This window comes from Kogia breviceps, chromosome 9 (genome assembly GCF_026419965.1).
Source record: "Kogia breviceps isolate mKogBre1 chromosome 9, mKogBre1 haplotype 1, whole genome shotgun sequence".
Taxonomy (NCBI): domain Eukaryota; kingdom Metazoa; phylum Chordata; class Mammalia; order Artiodactyla; family Physeteridae; genus Kogia; species Kogia breviceps.
Window position 1 is genome coordinate 6378398 of NC_081318.1, and position 18607 is coordinate 6397004.

At 60.8% G+C, this 18607-nt stretch overlaps 1 protein-coding gene across 5 annotated transcripts; it reads right to left on the reverse strand.

Annotated features, from left to right (window-relative positions):
- Positions 1 to 1773: 1773 nt before the first annotated feature.
- ABCB8 (ATP binding cassette subfamily B member 8) lies at positions 1774 to 18196 on the reverse strand. 5 transcript variants are annotated; one of them, XR_010842035.1, is made up of 17 exons: positions 18017 to 18193; positions 14086 to 14398; positions 13598 to 13753; positions 13427 to 13521; positions 13172 to 13277; positions 12282 to 12443; positions 12096 to 12181; positions 11875 to 11972; positions 11333 to 11438; positions 8044 to 8077; positions 7625 to 7761; positions 7339 to 7433; positions 7060 to 7193; positions 6227 to 6374; positions 4600 to 4850; positions 2402 to 3907; positions 1775 to 2001 (listed from the first exon to the last, which is right to left on the reverse strand). XR_010842035.1 is itself a non-coding variant. In XM_059073436.2 (16 exons), the coding sequence occupies exons 1-16, from the start codon at positions 18109 to 18111 to the stop codon at positions 3782 to 3784; spliced, it is 2142 nt and encodes a 713-aa protein (XP_058929419.2). In that variant the 5' UTR covers positions 18112 to 18196; the 3' UTR covers positions 1774 to 3781. The 5 variants fall into 5 exon arrangements, 3 of the variants coding, with proteins under 3 accessions (XP_058929419.2, XP_066897945.1, XP_066897946.1); XR_010842036.1 differs by having other exon boundaries at positions 13235 to 13277; positions 18017 to 18189; XM_059073436.2 differs by having other exon boundaries at positions 1774 to 3907; positions 18017 to 18196.
- Between the last annotated feature and the right edge of the window lie 411 nt (positions 18197 to 18607).

Sequence of the window (18607 nt, forward strand, 5' to 3'; positions counted from 1 at the left end):
CCGGTCCAGCTCGGCCTCCTCCAGGACCTGGCTGTGGCTCTGCTGGGCGCGGTGCTGGGCTGGGGGCTCCGAGGCAGAGACCAGGTGGGGTGCAGCCAAGGAGGCAAGCAGGGCAGCTCTGCTGGAGGCGGCTCTGCTGAGCCAGAGCTGCGGCAGAGGATTGGGTTTCAGCGGCGGCGAGGGGGCAAGGGGGCTGGCAGAGCAGCCTCGGGGGCGGGGAGGTCCCTGGGGCCCCAGGCGGAGCCATTAGTGCAGCGTCCGGGGGGGCGGGGGGGGGCGGGGTGGGGGGAGGCCTGGCTGTGGAGACCAGAGGCGCCAGCAGGAAACCACAGCAATCCCGGGTAAGCTTGAGGGGAGCCGAGAGAGAAATTGGGGCCGGGGGTGCCCTCGGGGCCCTCTAGGTTCCCAGCTGCAGCCCCTGTATGTCGGGCCTGAGGGTCAGTCAGTCGCTGACCCTTGGCCCCGGCCCCGTCCTCTGCCCTCTCCTCCCTTCCCCCTAACCTCACGCGGGATCACCTGGTCTTTCGCAGAGCGGAGCTGGCTCCTGACCAGGCTGGAAAGTGATGGGAAGTTGGCATCAGCGGACTCTTCCTTCTGAGCCCCCAGCGTCCCGGCCTGCTCTGGGTGCCAGGGTCTCCTCCGGCCCCACGTGCAGAGGTGGTCTGTCCCCAGTGACCCTCTCTCCCACCTCCCCATGCTCAGGCCCTCGTGTCTGGGGGGCTGGCCTCTGCCACAATGACGGTGGGCCCACCTGTCGCCCTTCAAGTGTAACACGGGTGCCCGTGTGCCGCTCTCCCGGGTCATATGGATGCCCTGTGATTTCACATCTTTTTTCACTTGACAACATATTCTGGAGACCATGTGGTATCCAGTACCCGGAAAACTTCCTGTTTTAAACGGCTGCGTAGCATCTCATCTATGTGGATGTACCATCATTTCTATAACCGCACCCCCGTGGATGGACACGGGGGGTTTCCAGTCTTCCGTTACAAACAGTGGTGCTCTCAGGAGCATCCTAGGGATGCAGACTCCCAGAAATAGAACTGCTGGGTCAAGAAGAGGCAACTGCGTGGGTAATTTGATAGCACAGAATTCCCCACGGTAGGCGTTATTACACCACTGTGCGCTCCCATCAGTGACATGGAGCTGCTTGTTTTGCATGGGGGCTTTTCTAGAGGAGGAGAGGTGCTGCCCCCAAACCGGCTGTGGCGAGCACAGCGTGGCAACACTGGCCTTGAGGGGCCAGAGCCGGGGCGTTTGACTGACGATGCTGAGGAGACGCTGGGTCAGGCGGGGGGGGGACTCCCAGAGGCTAGAGCGGACATCTCCGGACTCGGGGGTCTTGCTAATCCAAGGCACAAGGGACAGGAGGCAGCTGATGAGCGCTGCAGCTGTCGCGGAGGGCTGTCAGGGCCGCTCCTTGCTGGCGTCAAGCCCTGCGTTTGGTTAAACGCTCACCTGCCCCTGTGGAGCTGGGAGTTTGCACTGCAGGCCTGAGAGAAAGCAGATTTATCTCCACTAATTTAGTTACTGCAATTTATTTCTACTCCGTGTCCCTCCACAAAGCGTTAGAGGCGAGGGTCCACGGGCTCTCGGCAGTGAGTGGAACGTAGCTCACCAACTGAACACGATCACGTCGTGCTGTGATCGCCCGGCCTCCTGTCCGTCCTCCTGAGGAGACCGCCGCAGGTCTCACGGGGGCAGGGATGTCCTCATCCCCCCCACCCCGGCAGACACGGCGGCACACAGCAGGTGCTCCATGAACACACACCTTGGAGTGAAGAACATGGTTTATTGCACAGATGTAACCAGCTTCTGAGGCTAAGTACTTTACCACAGATTATTCTAATTAAACTCTTAAGCTCACGAAATTAAGTGCAGCTAGGTTTACGATCTGCGTGGAATAGCTGCAGGAGCCAAGGTTGAGGTTAAGGCTACACAGCAAGTGTGCAGCTGACCGCAGGGCCTTCCAGCTCAGGGCTCACCATGGATCTCACTTCCCTAAAGAGGGGATGGGGGGGACAGGATTTGGAGAGGCCACCCTGCAGAGGTAAGGAGAGACCTAGAATCTCGTGTCAGAAGACGTCTGGGTGGCTGGAGGCTGCGGCTGGTGCTGGTAGAGCACGAGCTGGCCTCGGCTGGGAGGAGCCAGGCAGGCCAGTGTGGACTTGGCCGGGGAGTTGAGGCCTGCCCTTGGCTGCCCTCACCAGGGAGGCGTTTAGTGGCGAAGCAACCCGGAGCTAGCCCGTGCTCTGCTCCCCGGGCCGAGCCTGCCCTGGGGTGCGACCTCTCATCAGTAAGAAAGCAGGGCATGAAACCAGGGTGGCTGTGGCCCTGGGATAGTTCCCTAAAGTAGCACTGGTCCTAAACCACACCCAGAAGAGGCTGCGGGGACTCTCACCCCGGCTCCTGCGCTCACACCTGAGCCGCTGCAGCCTCCTCCAGGCTGGCCTCCAGCCACAGCTGCCCCTGCTGCCAAGCCCTGAAACACGGCATCGTCCTTCTATGCCACGGGATAAATCCAAAAGGTCTGGCTGGCCTTGAAGGTCCAGCATGGGCGGCCCCTCTTCCTCAAGCCAGGGCGCAGGACTCACGATGGAGTCCTCGGCCCCGACGTGGCTGTGAAGGGGGAAGGTTTCCCGGTGGGACGTGACAAGGAGCAGAGCCAAGGCAGGAGGCGCGCCGGTTCTGGGAGCTGAGCAGGGCTGGGGGCAAACCCGGGCTGCTCTTAGGTCCCCAGAAGCGGGTAAGAGTCCAGCTCCACCCCATTCACAGCTTTGGGGTCACAGGGCTTGTGCCACCCGGCTTGTGCCACCCGGCAGCTGGCCTATCCTCTTTCAAAGTGAGGCTCTGGTCCCACCTGCTCCAGGGAAACCATGCCAGGGAGGCTGGCCTGGCAGTGACTGCTCCGTGTCGGACTGATTCTATCTTCTGTCAGCCCCAGGAGCTGCTCCTTAGTGGCGTGGGGACTGTTAGCACTGAACGTCCCCTGTGGCTGGAGTTTGGGGTGCATGTCCTCTTCTGTCCCTTTCAGAGCTAAACGTCCTCACGCAGAGGGTGGCGGTCCACAATCTCACCAGGTTGAGGCGCACGGGGCCGGGGCAGAAGCTCTCGTGGGTCAGAGCACAGCTGCCCGCCCCTCCTCCCCCTCCCCAGGAGCCAGGGGGCCTGTTAGGCAGCCGTCCCGTTTAGATGGGGGGAGGGCAAAACCTAGAGAAAGGACTTGTAAAGGAGCAAGAAGGAAGGGAAGCGGTTCCCAAGATGTGGACTGAGGGGTGAAGGGCTGGCTCAGCGGCTGGGCGCCTTCCCGCAGGGCCCCGAGAGGCCCGTCGGGGGTCAGTGGAGGAGGCTGAGGCCCTGGTACGGGTGTGGGACGAATACTGGGGTGAGCCCCTACTCCCACCCCGATGCTGACTTGTGAAAATTCCCTGCAGCTGCGTCCTGCACACCTTTAGCCTGTCGGGTACAGGGGGAGACTCGGCAGGGTTGGGAGAGGGGTCGCGGAGGGCTTGGCAAAGGGAGGGGACAGAGCAGGGGCCCGCCGTGCAGCCCAAGGACTCTCTGCTCTGGCAGGAGGCGGGCGGCAGGAGGAGGAGCGCGCCCAACCTCCCCCCAGCCCGGCGCCTGGCCTGGCTTTCGCTGCGAGCGGGGGGCGGGGGGGGGTTGGCAATGGCAGTAGCCCCCACCCCAGCATGCTGGCCCTCCTGGGGGCTCGGTCCCCGGGATCCCCCCTAGCTGAGCCCTGGCCCTGGGCACGGGTGCTCGGCAGTGACCAGACCTCTCAGGACTTGGGGTGCTGCTTCCCAGGGCCCCTGGGTGTCTCAGGAGGCGGGCCATCTAAGGCCTGTCTCCGGATGAGCTCCGAATAGAGCCGGCCCTTCTTTAGGAGCTCCTCGTGGGTCCCCACCTGGAGAGAGGAAGGAGGGGCAGACGGTCACCCCAACCCAGCTCAGAGTTCAGAGCCCCTGGAGGGCCAGCTTCTCATGAGCCGTTGGGCACGGCTTCACCTAAGCCAGCGTCAGTCCCGAGGAGAGTGTGAAACCGAAGCACAGCTGATGACGGATTGCCACCGGCGCATCTGTATTTGTCAGCTGAGCTAGATTGTGGAAGAGCATCTGGGTCCCCCTGTCTTTCTTACAGGGCCCAGTGCCCCTCGCCCAGTGTGAGTGGCCAGGGGGCTGTGAGCCGGGCCCCATACAGCCCCCAAGCCCTGCTGCAGACCCAGCCTCTGGGGTGCTGCTCCTGCCTGGGCCCTGATCAGGGTCCCTGCTGCGGCCTCTTCTGGGCCTCAGCCCCTGGGCACCCCCCCAGCAGCGAACACTTCTCTGAGAACTTTCCCCTTTGATTCTGAGAGCCACGCTGCAGCTCTACTCACTGTCCCGCCCCAGAGGACAGAGGAAGAAGCTGGGGCCCCGGGAGGCCAGGGCTTTTCTAAGAGCAGGAACTCCTGAATCCACATGGGTGCTGCTTTCAGACTATGAGCCCGAGGCCCCAGGGCCAGGCCAGACCCTCACTCAGCTCAGCTGAGCCGCCCGCCCCACGGTATCCGTGGCTGAAGCCGTGCCAGCCCCCCGACCTGCTCCCCGGGCCCCAGCTGACCTCGCAGACGCGGCCGTGGGCCATGACGACGATCTGGTGGGCCCCACGCACGGTGCTGAGCCGGTGGGCGATGACCAGCACGGTGCGGCCAGCGCTGGCGCGGTCCAGGGCCTCCTGCACCAGCCTCTCAGACTCCGAGTCCAGTGCGCTGGTCGCCTCATCCAGGATCAGCACCGAGGGCTGCTTGACGAGGGCTCGGGCGAGGGCCAGGCGCTGCTTCTGGCCACCAGACAGGGTTGCGCCCCGCTCGCCTGGGGAGGAAGGAGATTTGGCGGGGGCCTGCAGTGGCGCTCAGCGCTGCACTTGGGGGCGGCCCTGCCAGATGGTCACCGGGGCCGTCTGGCACTCCCCACCTGGCCCCTCAGGGCCCTGCGCTGGCCCTGTGCGCATTCGTCCTGCCTCTCTGAGGGCAGGGGTGATGCCTGGCGGCAACCCGATCCCACATCCTCTTGCAAACAGGCACAGGCACCCCGCACGCGGACAGAGGTCGTGCACACAGCGGGGCTCAGTGATGCCCAGAGGTGTCGCTGAGCCCCACCCACGCACCAGCGCAGGGGCTCAGAGCCATGACGGGCGTGGGTCCCGCCCCCTGCCCTGGCCCTGCAGCGCTAGCTGCCTTCTCCTGGCCTCCTGGCTCTCTGCTGCTGTGGGGACATCCAGGATCCAGATGTGACCCCTGCGGTGGGGTAGGGGTGGCAGAACAGTGGGATTCAAAACCCACCTGGGCATTCTGGGAAGACCACAGTGGGGTCCAAAATGCTCCCAGAGAACAGCAGAGGTGGCAGCCTGGTTGCCAAAGCGAGCCTCAGGTGCCTGTGCAGTCGCAGAGCAGGGGGGCAGGCTGCAGCCCCGGGCAGGCCGCGAGCGCACGGGGTCAGGGGCACAGGGCACGCGCCCGAGAGAGGAGTGGGCCCGGCTCCTCCCGTCAGGGCGGGGTCCGCAGGAACCCCAGCAGTGGGTAACACGGAACATGAAGGACGGCTACCCACAGAGGGGGCGCCCCTCGGAAGGCTAAGCTCAGCCAGGCTCAGGACTAGGTTTCAAGAAGAGTCGAGAACCTTGGATACGCCTGTGCCGTGAGATATGCTGGAACATTCTGCAACAGAGCCAAGAGACTCTGGACGGTAAACATGAGCCCAAAGGCTGAAAAAAAGGACCTCTGAGATGAACACACAAAGCGCAAGCGGCACTGTGAAGACTCCAGTGTGATGCTACCACACTGCAATGTTCCAGAACCGCCAGAGCCCTCTTCTGGGTAAGTCAGAAGACAGACCTGCTCAACCATGCCTATGGATAACCAGGGGGCGCACCTTTCGTTGAAGGATGAAAGGATACAGGAGGATAAACAAGGACAAGGAGATAACACCCCCTTGCTGCTGGTCAGGTCTTGGGAGCTGGCGCGGCGAGCTCTGAAGAGTCTGCACGTCACGGATCACTCGTGCCCCTGCCCTCCGCCACGCCCCTGTCCCTGCAGCCTGCTTGAGCCTGAACTGCATGGGCCCCATCTCCCCTGTCCCCCCAGAGTCGCCTCCGTCCCACTCGGCCGTGGTGGTTGTCCGGTCTTCCCCGATGCTGTGACTGTGTTCCTGCCCCCCGGACCCCAGCAGGACGCTGTCTCTGAACTCACCCACGACGGTGTTGTAGCCCTCGGGGAAGCTGGTGATGAACTCGTGTGCGTTGGCTTCCCGTGCAGCTGCGTAAACCTCTGCGTCGGAGGCGCCCAGCTTCCCGAAACGGATGTTCTCCATGATTGTTGTTCCGAACAGGACCGGCTCCTGGGGGTGGGAGGTGGAGGGTCCACCGGAAACATTCTGATTTTGCCCTGAACCTCTGAGGGGCGCGTTAGCAGAGGCTGTTTCGGCCAGAACAGGACCACTTGGAGGGCAGGTAGGGGCAGTTCAAAGTTGCAGGTCAAACACAGGTCCATCAAAGCGGGGAGAAGCCGAGCTCCTGCATGGCACGGAGCCCCCCGGGAAGGGGAGCGGGAAGGCGGCTGGGAGAGCAAGGCCAGCTGGCCCGGCAGGGGCCCCCCTCTCTGGGGAGAGGGGCAGGGCTTTAGAATTTGGCTTTCTCCTGCCAAAAGGGCACCCCCTGTCCACACGTGGGGGGTGGGGGGTGGGGGGAGGTGGACCCTCGCTGGGAGAGCGGTGGGGCTGAGAGCTTCAGAGCAGGGCTGCGGGGCCCTGCCTGCTGGGCGAGCCACCAGCAGTGCCCGGCAACACCGTGTGGGTGTCCAGACCTTCTGGACACCACAGAACCCAGGGATCCTAAAACGGCCACCCCATTTCCACCTGCTTGGACCTTTTACATCGAGGAACAGAGTTCCAAGGTCAGAGCTGCAGTCGCTGGGACCCCAGTGAAGAGAGCCAGCTCGCCCCCCAGTGCCCCCAGGAGGACAGCAGGTGACGGTGCTGGGAAGGGGAAGGGGCCCAGGCCGCAGGGATTGAGAGAAGCAGGCACCTGGCTGATGAAGCCGATGACCTGACCCCGGAGCCAGGAGGGGTCGAGGGTGCGCAGGTCCTGCCCATCCAGCGTCACCACGCCCGCCGTGGGGTCGTAGAAGCGCTCAAGCAGGGAGGCCACGGTGGTCTTTCCTGGGGGTTCGGGAGGGGGCGTGGGTTTCTGGAGTGTGTTCCGGGAGAGGGACGCCCCCGGTGGCAGTGGAGGGGCCCCTCCTTCCACACTGAGTGGCTCCCACAGGGAGAAGTCACAGGTGGGAGGGTGGCGGGCTCCTCTTACCTCCCCCGGACTGGCCCACCAGGGCCACGATCTTGCCCGGGGGCAGCGTGAGGGTGAAGTCTCTAAGCACCTGGAAGCCGGGACGGCAGGGGTAACTGGGAGGAACCGAGAGCCTCAGTCAGACCGGGTTCCCGGCCCCTGGTTGCCCGGGTCCCTCCCAAAGTCTCCCTGCACCCCCGAGGGCGGCTTACTTAGAGGGAGACGTTGACCCACAGGTCCCCAGACAGGCTCCCTCTCCTGCCCTCAACCCGGAGAGGAATAGCCCTGCGTCCACGCCGATGCTGACCTGAAGGAGACGTTGTGAAAGGTGATGGCGCCGCGCAGGTGCTCCTTGGGGATGCAGTGGCCCCCGGACAGCGGTATGCACGGGCTCAGGGTCATGTACTCGAAGACCCGGGTGCCTGCACTGAGCCCCCGCACCACCTGCGGAGGGGGGTTAGTCTGCGTCAGGGAGGCACGGGGCCCCAGGGAACGGGCAACGCCCCCTGGACTCCCGCTTGGCGGCGCGGGAGGGGCCTGTGCTATCCCCTCCGCCCGACACCCAATTCCCACGGCACACAGTGACGTCAGCGGCACAGTGACGTCAGCGGCACACAGTGTGGCGTCAGCGGCACACAGTGACGTCAGCGGCACACAGTGGCGTCAGCGGCTGACGGGACTCCGGCCCAGGTTAGGTCCCCGGACCCACCCAGCTCTGCCACTCACCTGACCAAACAGGACAGAGAGGTTGGCCATGGACCTGCGAGTAAAAGAGGACGGTTGAAAGAGGGGGACGAGGAGAGCCTGAGAGAAGGCGGGCCGGCGCCAGAGGGGCAGGTCTGGGTCTCAGCCGCGTGGGGGACGTGCCGAGCGAGGCGAGCAAAGAGGCGGCCGGAAGCCAAATGCAGAGGTAGTTCCTGAAACCTGGGGCCCTAGGAGCCCTGAGATCCGGCCCTGCTGGGGAGGTCACCTGGCGAGTAACCTCTCCTTTCAGAGCTGCGTTCCCTCCTGGCCCGGAAGCGGCTGAGTCTGAGTCATCAGCTACCTGAGGGCCGGGCTCCAGGGAGGACACAGGGAAGGCAGGTACAGGGAGCAGTGGGGCTGGACTCCCCGCTGCCCGCAGCCTGCAGGGAGGGGCTGAGGCCCACCAGGGGGGTCAGATCCAGCGCTGTCCACTCCCGGGGGAAGCGAGAGCTAACGGAGGTGGAAAAAAGCACGTTACTCCTTCTAGAGAAAGAAGGAAACAGAAGACATTGGATCACAGGGGGAACGCTGGGTTGGGGGGGACCCCGGACAAAATTCCCTAAAGACATGTCATCACGGGCTCCGCCCTGTGTGAGCGGAGGGGCAAGCGTCCATCTGTCCAGACGGTGGGGAGGAAGGTGAGTCACTGCCCCTGAGTCACCAGCCCCCAGCTTAGTGGCGGGCCAGGCCAGCCCGTGACTGTGCGCCTCTGACTGTGCGCGCAGGTTCTTCGCAGAGAGAAGAGGCGGGAGTGAGTCCCCAGGACCTCACTTCTCCCGGCGCCGGGGGCGGGGCAGCGGGGAGGACTTCCCGAGGAGGGAGGGAGAGCCGCCGGGACAGCTAGTTGGTCTGCGCCTGAGGCCTGCGGCTGGGGAGGCCGCCCCACCCAGCACCTAGCAGCCTGCGAGAGAGGCTTTCTGAAGTCTGTGCACAGCTCTGCCAACGGGCTAGGCAGCGCAGCGGGGAGCAGAGGAAAGGGTCTGGACGCAGGCCACAAAGGGGAGGGGGCCAGGGCAGGGCGAGTCTGAGGGAGCGGGGCCAGGCCTGGGACGGGTGGCTGCCCTCTGCCCCTGCCCCCGTGGAGCACGGAGACAGTGAAGGGAGCCAGTGGTGTTGGCCCAGGTCAGCACTGGGGGAGGGGCAGCAGGGGGCGGCCCAAGTTCCACCTCCGAAACAGCCAGACCCTCTTAGTCCCAAGGCCACTAGGGATCAGTTCCTGGGCCTCCCGGAAGGAGGGCTGAGGCTGCCCAGGACCAGAGAGGGTCTGAATGGGCCCAGATTAGGAAGCACTGAGCAGAAATGGGGGGCATCTGGTCTTTGTGGAAAGCTGGGTCTGGGGCTGAGAAACGGAGTCTTTTCTACCTGCCTGCCTCCGGCTTAATGCCATTCTGCCCAGGACAATAATAATAAGGCCGATGGCGAGGGATTCTGGAAGAAACGGCCGACACTCACACAGGTGGTAAGACACGGGGCAGAGCCATGACACGAGAACCACTGGCATCGGGAATAACGAGGAAGGGACCCGAGGGGCGTCTGAGCTGATGTTCTATCTTCTGGACGTGGCTGGCTGGTAACACGGGTGTTCACTCTTCAATCGTTTATCCTACCATATTTACTGTAATTGGTTATCTAGCGCGCACGTACGTTTTATGTGTTTTGGTATACGCCGTACACAGGGGAGCAGTGAGGAGACATAGCGGAAGGAGCTGCTAGGAACTCAGCCCGGAAGGGACAGGAGAGTGCAGCAGGCCCGCCCTGGGCACTCTAGTGGCAGAGCCAGCGGGGAGCTCTGGTGCCTGCGGGCGGACGGGGCCGGCTCCGCCGTGGACACAGTGAGCCAGTAGGGTGGGACCTGCAGGGGAAGGTCAGGCAGAGGGTGGGAGGCCAGCTCTTAAAAAGTGTGTCAAAGATGGCCTATCTATACATGGAGTCTTATTCAGCCTCAAAAAGGAAGGCAGTTCTGACACCTGCTCCAACATGGCTCAAGCTGGGAGAGGTCATGCTCAGTGAAAGACGCCCGTCACAAGGGGACAGATACTGTATGATCCCACCTAGACGAGGACCTAGAGCAGACAGATTCACAGAGACAGAAAGCACAGTGGGGGTTGCCTGGGGCCGCAGGACGGGGGGAAGGGGGGTTCTATAGGTGCAGCATTAAAGTTTTGCAAAATGAAGACGTTCTGAAGATGGACAGTGGTGACGACTGCACAATGACGTGAGTGTATATAATGCTAGTAAACTGTGTACTTAGGGGCTTCCCTGGCGGTCAAGTGGTTAAGATCCTGTGCTTCCACTGCATGGGGTGCAGATTCGATCCCTGGTCAGGGAACTAAGATCCTGCATGCTGTGTGGCATGGCCAAAAAAAAAAAAAAAACCCACCAAAAACTGTGTCCTTAAACACAATTAAGATGGTAAATTCTGTTACGTGTATTTTACAAAAATCTTTTTAAAAAGGCTTGGGGGATTTCCCTGGTGGCGCAGTGGTTAAGATCCGCCTGCCAATGCAGGGGACACGGGTTCGAGCCCTGGTCCGGGAAGATCCCACATGCCACGGAGCAACTAAGCCCATGCGCCACAACTACCGAGCCCGTGTGCCACAACTACTGAGCCTGTGCTCTAGAGCTCGAGAGCCACAACTACTGAAGTCTGCATGTTCTAGGGCCTGTGCTTGACAAGAGAAGCCACCGCAATGCAATGAGAAGCCTGTGCACCACAACTAAGAGTAGCTCCCACTCAGCAATGAAAACCCAACGCAGACACACACACACACACACACACACACACACACACACACACACACACACACACACACACACACACACACACACACACACACACACACACACACACACACACACACACACACACACACACACACACACACACACAGGCTTGGGACTTCCCTGGCGGTCCAGTGGTTAAGACTCCACGCTTCCACTGCAGGGGGCATGGGTTCAATCCCTGGTCGGGGGACTAAGATCTCGCATGTCACACGGTGTGGTCCCCCCCCCCGAAAAAAAGAAAAAAAAAAGGCTCATCGAAGAATTGTCTGGAAGGTGAAGATGGCAACTGTGTTTCTGAGTGTATGGTCAGTGAGTTAGGCTGCAGGGGCTCCTGGGAGCCCCGTGTGGGCTCTGGATGAAGGCAGGGGCTCCCCATCCCCAGCCCTGAGCTTCGCCGGGGGACCTGGTAGCTGTCCCCGCAGCAGACTGGCACCCCCGGCCCTGGTCCAGCTGGGCCCCTTAGGAAAGGGAACAGCCCCACACTCACCTCTGCACTGTCTGGGAGGCCACCAGGAAGGACATGAGGTCTCCCCCCGTCAGCTGCTGTCCGGCCACGAGGGAGCCCCCAATAAACAGGGTGCCCAAGACCATGCCTGAGTGGGGCAAGGACGGGGGTTCAAGGAGGAGGCAGCGGAGGGCAGAGGACAGAGCCTGGCCCGCGTGTTGGTCCTCAGTGCCGGTCCCTGCTGTGCTCCCAACTGACTGGAATTTAGCTAAGTCACTTGAGTGGTCTCTGCCTCTGTCTCGTCATCTGGCAACGAGTGGGTTGGGGGCACCGCCACGGCTCCCTTGGGGGCGACCCAGCAGCGCGCTGTACGTGGCTCGGCTGTGACACTGGGCCTCCCTGCCCACTGCCTGCTGGCGACAGCAGCCTCCGTAGACCGGCTGACTGGCCCTCGAGAGACACGTGAAGGACCTCGAGCAGGTGGGGAACTGTCTGTCGCCCGCCCCGCTGGGACCCGTCCTTCGCTCCTCCGAGCTCAGCCCAAGCCACAGCCCAGGTCCCCAGGCGGGCCCTTGCTCACTCACAGTTGAAGGCGATACTGGAGAGCCCCTGGAACAGGGCGATGCCTCTGCCCAGCTCCTCTGCCTTACAGCGGGACCCCCCCAGCTCCGCTCCATAGCGTCTGCGACAAAAGCCAAGCCCAGCCCTCAGGAAGCAGGCAGGCGGGGATGGGGCGGGGGAGGAGCATCGGGGGAGGCCGCCCCCCCTGCCACAGCTCTGGGCTCCACCCCTGCCCGGCACTCACTCCTCTTCCCACTGCTCCATGGCGAAGGCTCGCACGGTCCGGACGTTGCCCAGGGCCTCATCTGCCACACCCGTTGCCCTGGCAACCTGCGAGGGGTCCAGGAGTCAGGGAGCCAGGATGGAGACAGGGAGGGGTGGCGGGGGAGGCCAGGGCAGAGAGGAGGAGGACGGGAGGGAACGCTGGTACCTGCTCCTGACACTGGCGAGACAACTTTCGGAGAGCTGAGCCCATCACGGTGCCCGCGCCCATCAGGGCCGGCGTGGCCACCATCAGCAGCAGGGTGAGGCGCGTGGAGAGCATGGACAGGGACACCAGGCAGCCGGCCACCTGCGTGCAGCTTCGCAGCCCCTGGGGAGTGGACAGGAAGGCTGTCTGGCATCAGCAGCGTGATGCGGGGAACTTAGCAAGTCAGCTGGCTACAGCTAGCTCTCCACTCACAAGGCCAAGGCCATAGGTCTGACCCCTGGGAGGCCAAGCGGCAGTCCACTGGTCACAGAGCGTAACCCCTTCCTGATGAGCAGGCATGCAGGGGCGGGGTGAGAACGCCTGTGGACCGAGGCATCCTCCCCCTGGACAAATCCCACTTTCATTCTCTTCTGCTCTAGAAAATGAACAGAAAGAGGATCTCCTGGGGAAGTCCCTCGCCATCCAGCAGTCAGGACTTGGCGCTTCCACTGCAGGGCCCGGGTTCAATCCCTGGTCAGGGAACTAAGATCCCGCAAGCTATGAGGCACGGCCAAAAAATAAAAAAAGAGAGAACTGCCTGGTGATGCCACCCAGGGACGGCTAGGGGTCAGTGACAACGTGGGGGGAAGAGGAGGGGGCATCAGGAATAGGGCAGAAAGCCATCGCTCCCTCTCCTGTCAGCGTGCCAGGCATTCCGGGGGCAAGGTGGCGATTCTGCTCTGGGCCAGCGGGGCCAGGCAAGGCTCTTGTCTGAGCCTCCCTGCTCGGGAAGGCTTTCCGGGGAGGCAGGGTTTCAGAACGGGATGAGCCTGGGTGCAGGGCCCAAGGGTGGGGCGGGCAGGGCTGGCCTGCTGCGTCCGCACTGGGTCGGGGGGGACCACGGCGCTGACCTGGGAGATGATGAGTTTGAAGGATGATTTAAACTCCTGCACGTCAGTCGTCAATCGGCTTACCAGCTGCCCTGTCTTTTTAGCATCGAAGAAAGCAATGTCTTGTCTGGCGGCGGGACACGGGGGCAGCGAGTGGGGGAGGAGAGGGAGACACGACCTCAGGATGAGGCCCTGCCTTTAGACATTCACCAGACCCCCCCGAGGGCCCCTTGGTCCCCGCCACCACTGCAGCCCACAGCCCGAGGCTGGCAGTACCGGAGCAGGTTGCTGAAGAGGGCCCTCCGCATGTCTGCGGCCATGCGCTCGCCGATGCGGGACAGAAGCACCAGGTACCCGAAGGTCAGCAGGCCCTGGGAGAGAGGCCAGGATCTCAGGGGCGCCCGCGCGGTGCCTCTGGCAGCCCCCGGGCCCTGCCTTCTGCTGTACCTGGAGGCCGTAAAGGATGAGCAGGTGGGTGCTGAGGTTCCGGGACTCAGTCAGGAAGCTGCCCACGTGGTCCCTCGTGTACTTGGCCACGATCTCCACCAGCTGACCCAGAAGCAGGGGGATCTGCACAGTGACCAGCGCTGCACCCAGTGCCAGCTTGCGGGGTGGGAGACAGATGTTTATGGGGGCCCACGCTCTTCCCTACCCCTGGCCCTTCCTCTCCCACTACTGCCCACGCTTTGGGGGCTCCTGTGTCTCTTGGGGAGTTAAAGCCCAGCTGCCACCCCAGGGGACCCCTGGGCCCTGTTCACCCAGCTGCCCTGTGCAGGTCCTCCTGGTGACCCCCAGCCCCGCTGCTTCCCGAGGTCTCCTCTGAGATTTGGCCAGGCAGGAAAGCTATCCCTAGGCGGCTCTGGCTAGGGCTTCCGCGAACCCCTGGCTGGGTCCTCCCTGTCCCTGGTGTGGGGTGGGGCGGGAGAAGACCTCACCACGATGGCTGCGCCCAGGACCAGCAGATGGGGGCGTAGAAACTGCCAGAAGAGCTTCCAGTTGAAGCGGGGCTCCACGACACCGGGTCCGGAGCGGGCCGGAGGGGCTGCTTCTGCCTCACAGAGTGCCACAAGGCCGCGGCGGGGGCACTTACTCAGGACCACGGGGCCCAGGAGGACTCCCCCAACCCAGCGCCAGGCACAGGGGCTGCGGCCGGCAGCTGGGGGGGCTCGAGGGACGCAGGCCCGGATCTGGGGCTGCAGCCGGGCCACGGCCCCGAGGAGGCAGGAGCTGGGGCGGCCATCGCGGGACCTGCAGGGAGAGAACGGCACTGACGGCTTGAGGGCCCGGCTGGCCCTCAGCTGAACAACAAAGCGGCCGAGCTCTCGGCTCAGCCCTCCGGAGAGCAGCAGCTCCTCTCCCGACGGCCCACCCTGCCCTTCTCAGGGTGTCTCTTAAGCAACCTCGGTTCCTGAGATGAACACGCCCAGTGGAAAGCAATCGAGTGGTAAAGGTGTTCTCCCTGGCCCGTCTCTCAGACGGTGGGCCCTAGCCAGTGGCCATCTCCAGCCCCTGCTCTCTCAGAATCACAGGACATCAGAGCTGGACGGCGCTCCTCTTACAGTGGAGAACGCGGAAGCTCCCAGTGAATGAAGCTCAGAGAGGGACAGTGCCCCCGCCTCACCGAGTCACCAGTCCGCTCTGTTTGATCCTCACGTCCCTGGGAGGGAGATGCCAGCATTCTCACTTGATAGATGAAAAAATCCTGCAGGGCTGAGAGCTGAAGTCATTTGTCCCCAGGCAGCAGAACTAGGACAAGAGAGGAGCCCTGCTGTCTGACTCCAGAATCCAGGCTCATCCTACGCCTCCATGTGTGACGAGCCCAAGGTTATGTGTGGCAGGGCCAGGGCTGGACCCAAGTCTCTGACCACTGGTCAGAAGCTTATTATATATCCCATCGCCCTGTCTCCTTCCTGGCCTTGAGTGCTTATGTGACAAGGCAAGGAAGGAAAGGATGACAGACTCCCTCTCTGTCAGCTGAAGGAAGAAAAAGAAAGAAAATCCAGATAACGTTATCTTGTCATCTTGGGATAGGCCGAGATCACCCCTTTCCTGCAGCTTCGGTACCTGCAGATGGCAACGTAGGGCCGCCAGCCTACTGTGCACCAGTGCTCTGCTCCGCGGAACAGGAAGAGGAGGTGAACAGCACAGACCAGGTAACTACCCTGTAGCGGTTAAGCTTTAGCGTGTGTGTGGATACAAACAACTAACGACAAAGCTTGCTGAGGCTGGGGGGCGGGGGGGGGGGGTATGGCAGTCATTACCGTCTTTTTAAAACACCTGGACCTGAGAGGGCAACGAAGACCATAATCATACTTGCATTTTTTTAATTAAAATTTTTTTTAAAAATTAATTTAATTTATTTTTGGCTGTGTTGGGTCTTCACTGCTGTGAGCAGGGGCTACTCCTCCTTGCAGTGCGTGGGCTTCTCACTGCAGTGGCTTCTCTTGTTGCAGAACACGGGCTCTGGGGGCGCAGGCTTCAGTAGTTGTGGCACGCGGGCTCAGTAGTTGTGGCTCGCGGGCTTAGCCGCTCTGCAGCATGTGGGATCTTCCTGGACCAGGGATCGAACCCGTGTCCCCTGCATTGGCAGGAGGATTCTCAACCACTGTGCCACCAGGGAAGTCCCCATAATTGCATTTTAAAGATCACAGCAGAGGGCAGTGAGCTGGAGAAGGGCAGGAGTGGCTACAGGGAGGGCTGTTAGAAGCATAAGTTATCTGGCCAAGAGTATATGGTAGGACGATCAAAGATCCAAATGAGATTATTGATGAGGAGAAGCTTTTAAAAAACAAATAGATGAAAGGTTTCTTCTTTACTATGATGGCCTTTCATATTTCCAGACCCTCCTAACTGCACACTCCATCTCATCCTTCCCTTGTTTCAGGGAGGCCTGGGCTTCTTGCCACCTCTATATTACGCCTCCCCCAACTCCATCCACCTGCCTGTCTTCCACTGCGTACTTTATATCTATCCAAAATATAAACGGAGAAGTTCAATGGCCTTCTGCCCTGTGTAAATGCCCCTCTTCCCCATTAGACCATATATTCCTTGATGGCGGGAAGCCCTATCTAATTCACCACCGTATCCCCGGCACTTAGCAGAGCGCTGGTACATAACAGCGTTCAGCAAATGGTTATGTTTGCCGAGCACATGCTCTCATTGAAATGCAGAACAATCTGCCCTGACTCACTGCTGCAGCGTTTACAAAGTTTTAGACTTACTGTGGATATAACAGTAACAAATATGTTTTACTTTGCGATCCGGCGCAACGTCACAGAAAACTGAAATGCTTCACAAAACAATACTTCCCCTCATTTTTTTTTGGCTGTGCTGTGCGGCTTGCAGGTTCTTAGTTTCCCCACCAAGGATTAAACCCGGGCCCCGGCAGTGAAAGCGCCAAGTCCTAACCACTGGACCACCAGGGAATTCCCTCCCTAATTTTTAAAATTAATTGATTCATTTATTTATTTATTTTTGGCTGCACTGGGTCTTCATTGCTGTGTGGGGGCTTTCTCTAGTTGTGGCGAGTGGGGTCTACTCTTGGTTGCGGTGCGCAAGCTTCTCATTGCGGTGGCTTCTCTTGTTGCTGAGCACGGGCTCTAGGCATTCGGCTTTAGGAGTTGTGGCATGTGGGCTCAGTAGTTGTAGCTCATGGGTTCTAGAGCACAGGCTCAGTAGTTGTGGCACAGGGGCTTAGTTGCTCCGCGGCATGTGGGATCTTTCCGGACCAGGGATCGAACCCATGTCCCCTGCATTGGCAGGCGGATTCTTAACCACTGTGCCACCAGAGAAGTCCCCCTACTTTGTTTTTAACACATATTCCATTATCTTCACTTTTTTAAATGATTCAGACTCACTAAACTCACTTTACGATCTATTGTGCTGTGACTTGACGTTTTAAAAACACTACATTATGAACACACAAATACTAAAACATTGTTTGATGTCTTTTCTGGAGTTTCGCTCGGGTTAAAAAACATCGACACCCTTACTCTTTTCCTAAGGACTGTTTTCAAGCCTTTTAATAATTTACCATGGCCACTTTCCAGCTTTTCTCATCTTCTCCAAACTAAGGTCTAAGCAGTGCTTGGTCACTGCCAAGAACTGGCAGATTACTTCCCAGCACCGGTACTTCTAGCTGCAGCTCCGCCCATCTCGCCCTCCATCAGTCAGATGGGCTTTCCAAAGGACACAAGTCCACATCCACCCGCCCCTACGAATCTGCTGCCTGCCTGGCTCTCGGGTTCTTCACTCCAGGATTAGAAAGGAATCAGTCGCTTCTCATAAAGCATTTACAGCGGAGTGGCAGTTTCAGGGTACATGTTCGCTTCCCACCTTTGTTTTTCTCTCTTGAGACCAACGTGTGTAGAGCATACAAGAACACATACATACGCGTTACCAAATTGACTGTTTCTGCTGAAAGTATCCCTATTTAGGAACCATTTCTGTTCAGTTCACACTGAATCTTTGAAACAACAGCAATACTAAATGTCTCCGGACACTAATAATTTTTGTCCACATCGCCAGACCAATTCCAAGAACGAGGACTGGGGCCGGAAACGGGGGCCCGACACCTGTGCAGCACGGCGCCCGCTGGTGGGAAGAGACCTAGCGTGGTCACCGGCCAGAGCGTCCCCTCCGTCCGGCCCACACGCAGATACAGACGCGCCGAGCCTCTTGCTGGCACCTGGGTCTCGCTGTAAATAATTGAGGCCAATCCCCGGGGGAGTGACATTCAACCCCGGGCCGGCCTGCCTACAACTCCCAGGAGGCCTTGCGCGAGCCCGGGACTCCATCTCCCGGCGGTCCCCACTCCCTGCCGGCGGGTCAATGGCCCGCGCTCCCAGTAGGTTTGTCCCTTTTTACCTGACAGCCGAGAATGTCTGGAAGCGGAGGGGTAGTAGTGGCTTGCCTGGGACGGGGCTACCCCGAATCCCGACCCGAAATAAGTGCACCAACATGGTGGGGGGAGAACAGGAGCAGCCGGCAACAGCAGCTTCACCCTCACTCCACTGAGGGCTCCATGTTGGCTCCGGCCCCCATCCCGACAACCCCTTCGCGACTCGGCGATGATTGGTGGAAAGAAGCATCAATTTCATTGCAAGCTGTGATTGGAGAAAACCTTGTTAGCCCCCCCTCCGGCAACTGTGATTGCAGAGAGTCGCCTGTCTCCCGCCCCCAGTTCCGGGCGGGCCCTGCCCTGTTCCCGCCGTCCGAGTCGGCTGTGGGGTGACGTTTTGAGGGTGTGCAGAGTGCGTCCCCCCGCCCTGGGGTATCCATAGTAATGCGTCAGCTGCTGACCTCCGGGTCATTTTCTTATGGGTGCTCCCGGCGGACTCTAGATGTTCCGGAGTCTCCAGGGAGTGTAGACCGCTGGTTCTGGGAGACTAAGGGACAAAAATCGTTTGGAGTTTTTTCAAAACATGTGCACGTGCTTTGCCACTCACTCCGCTCTCC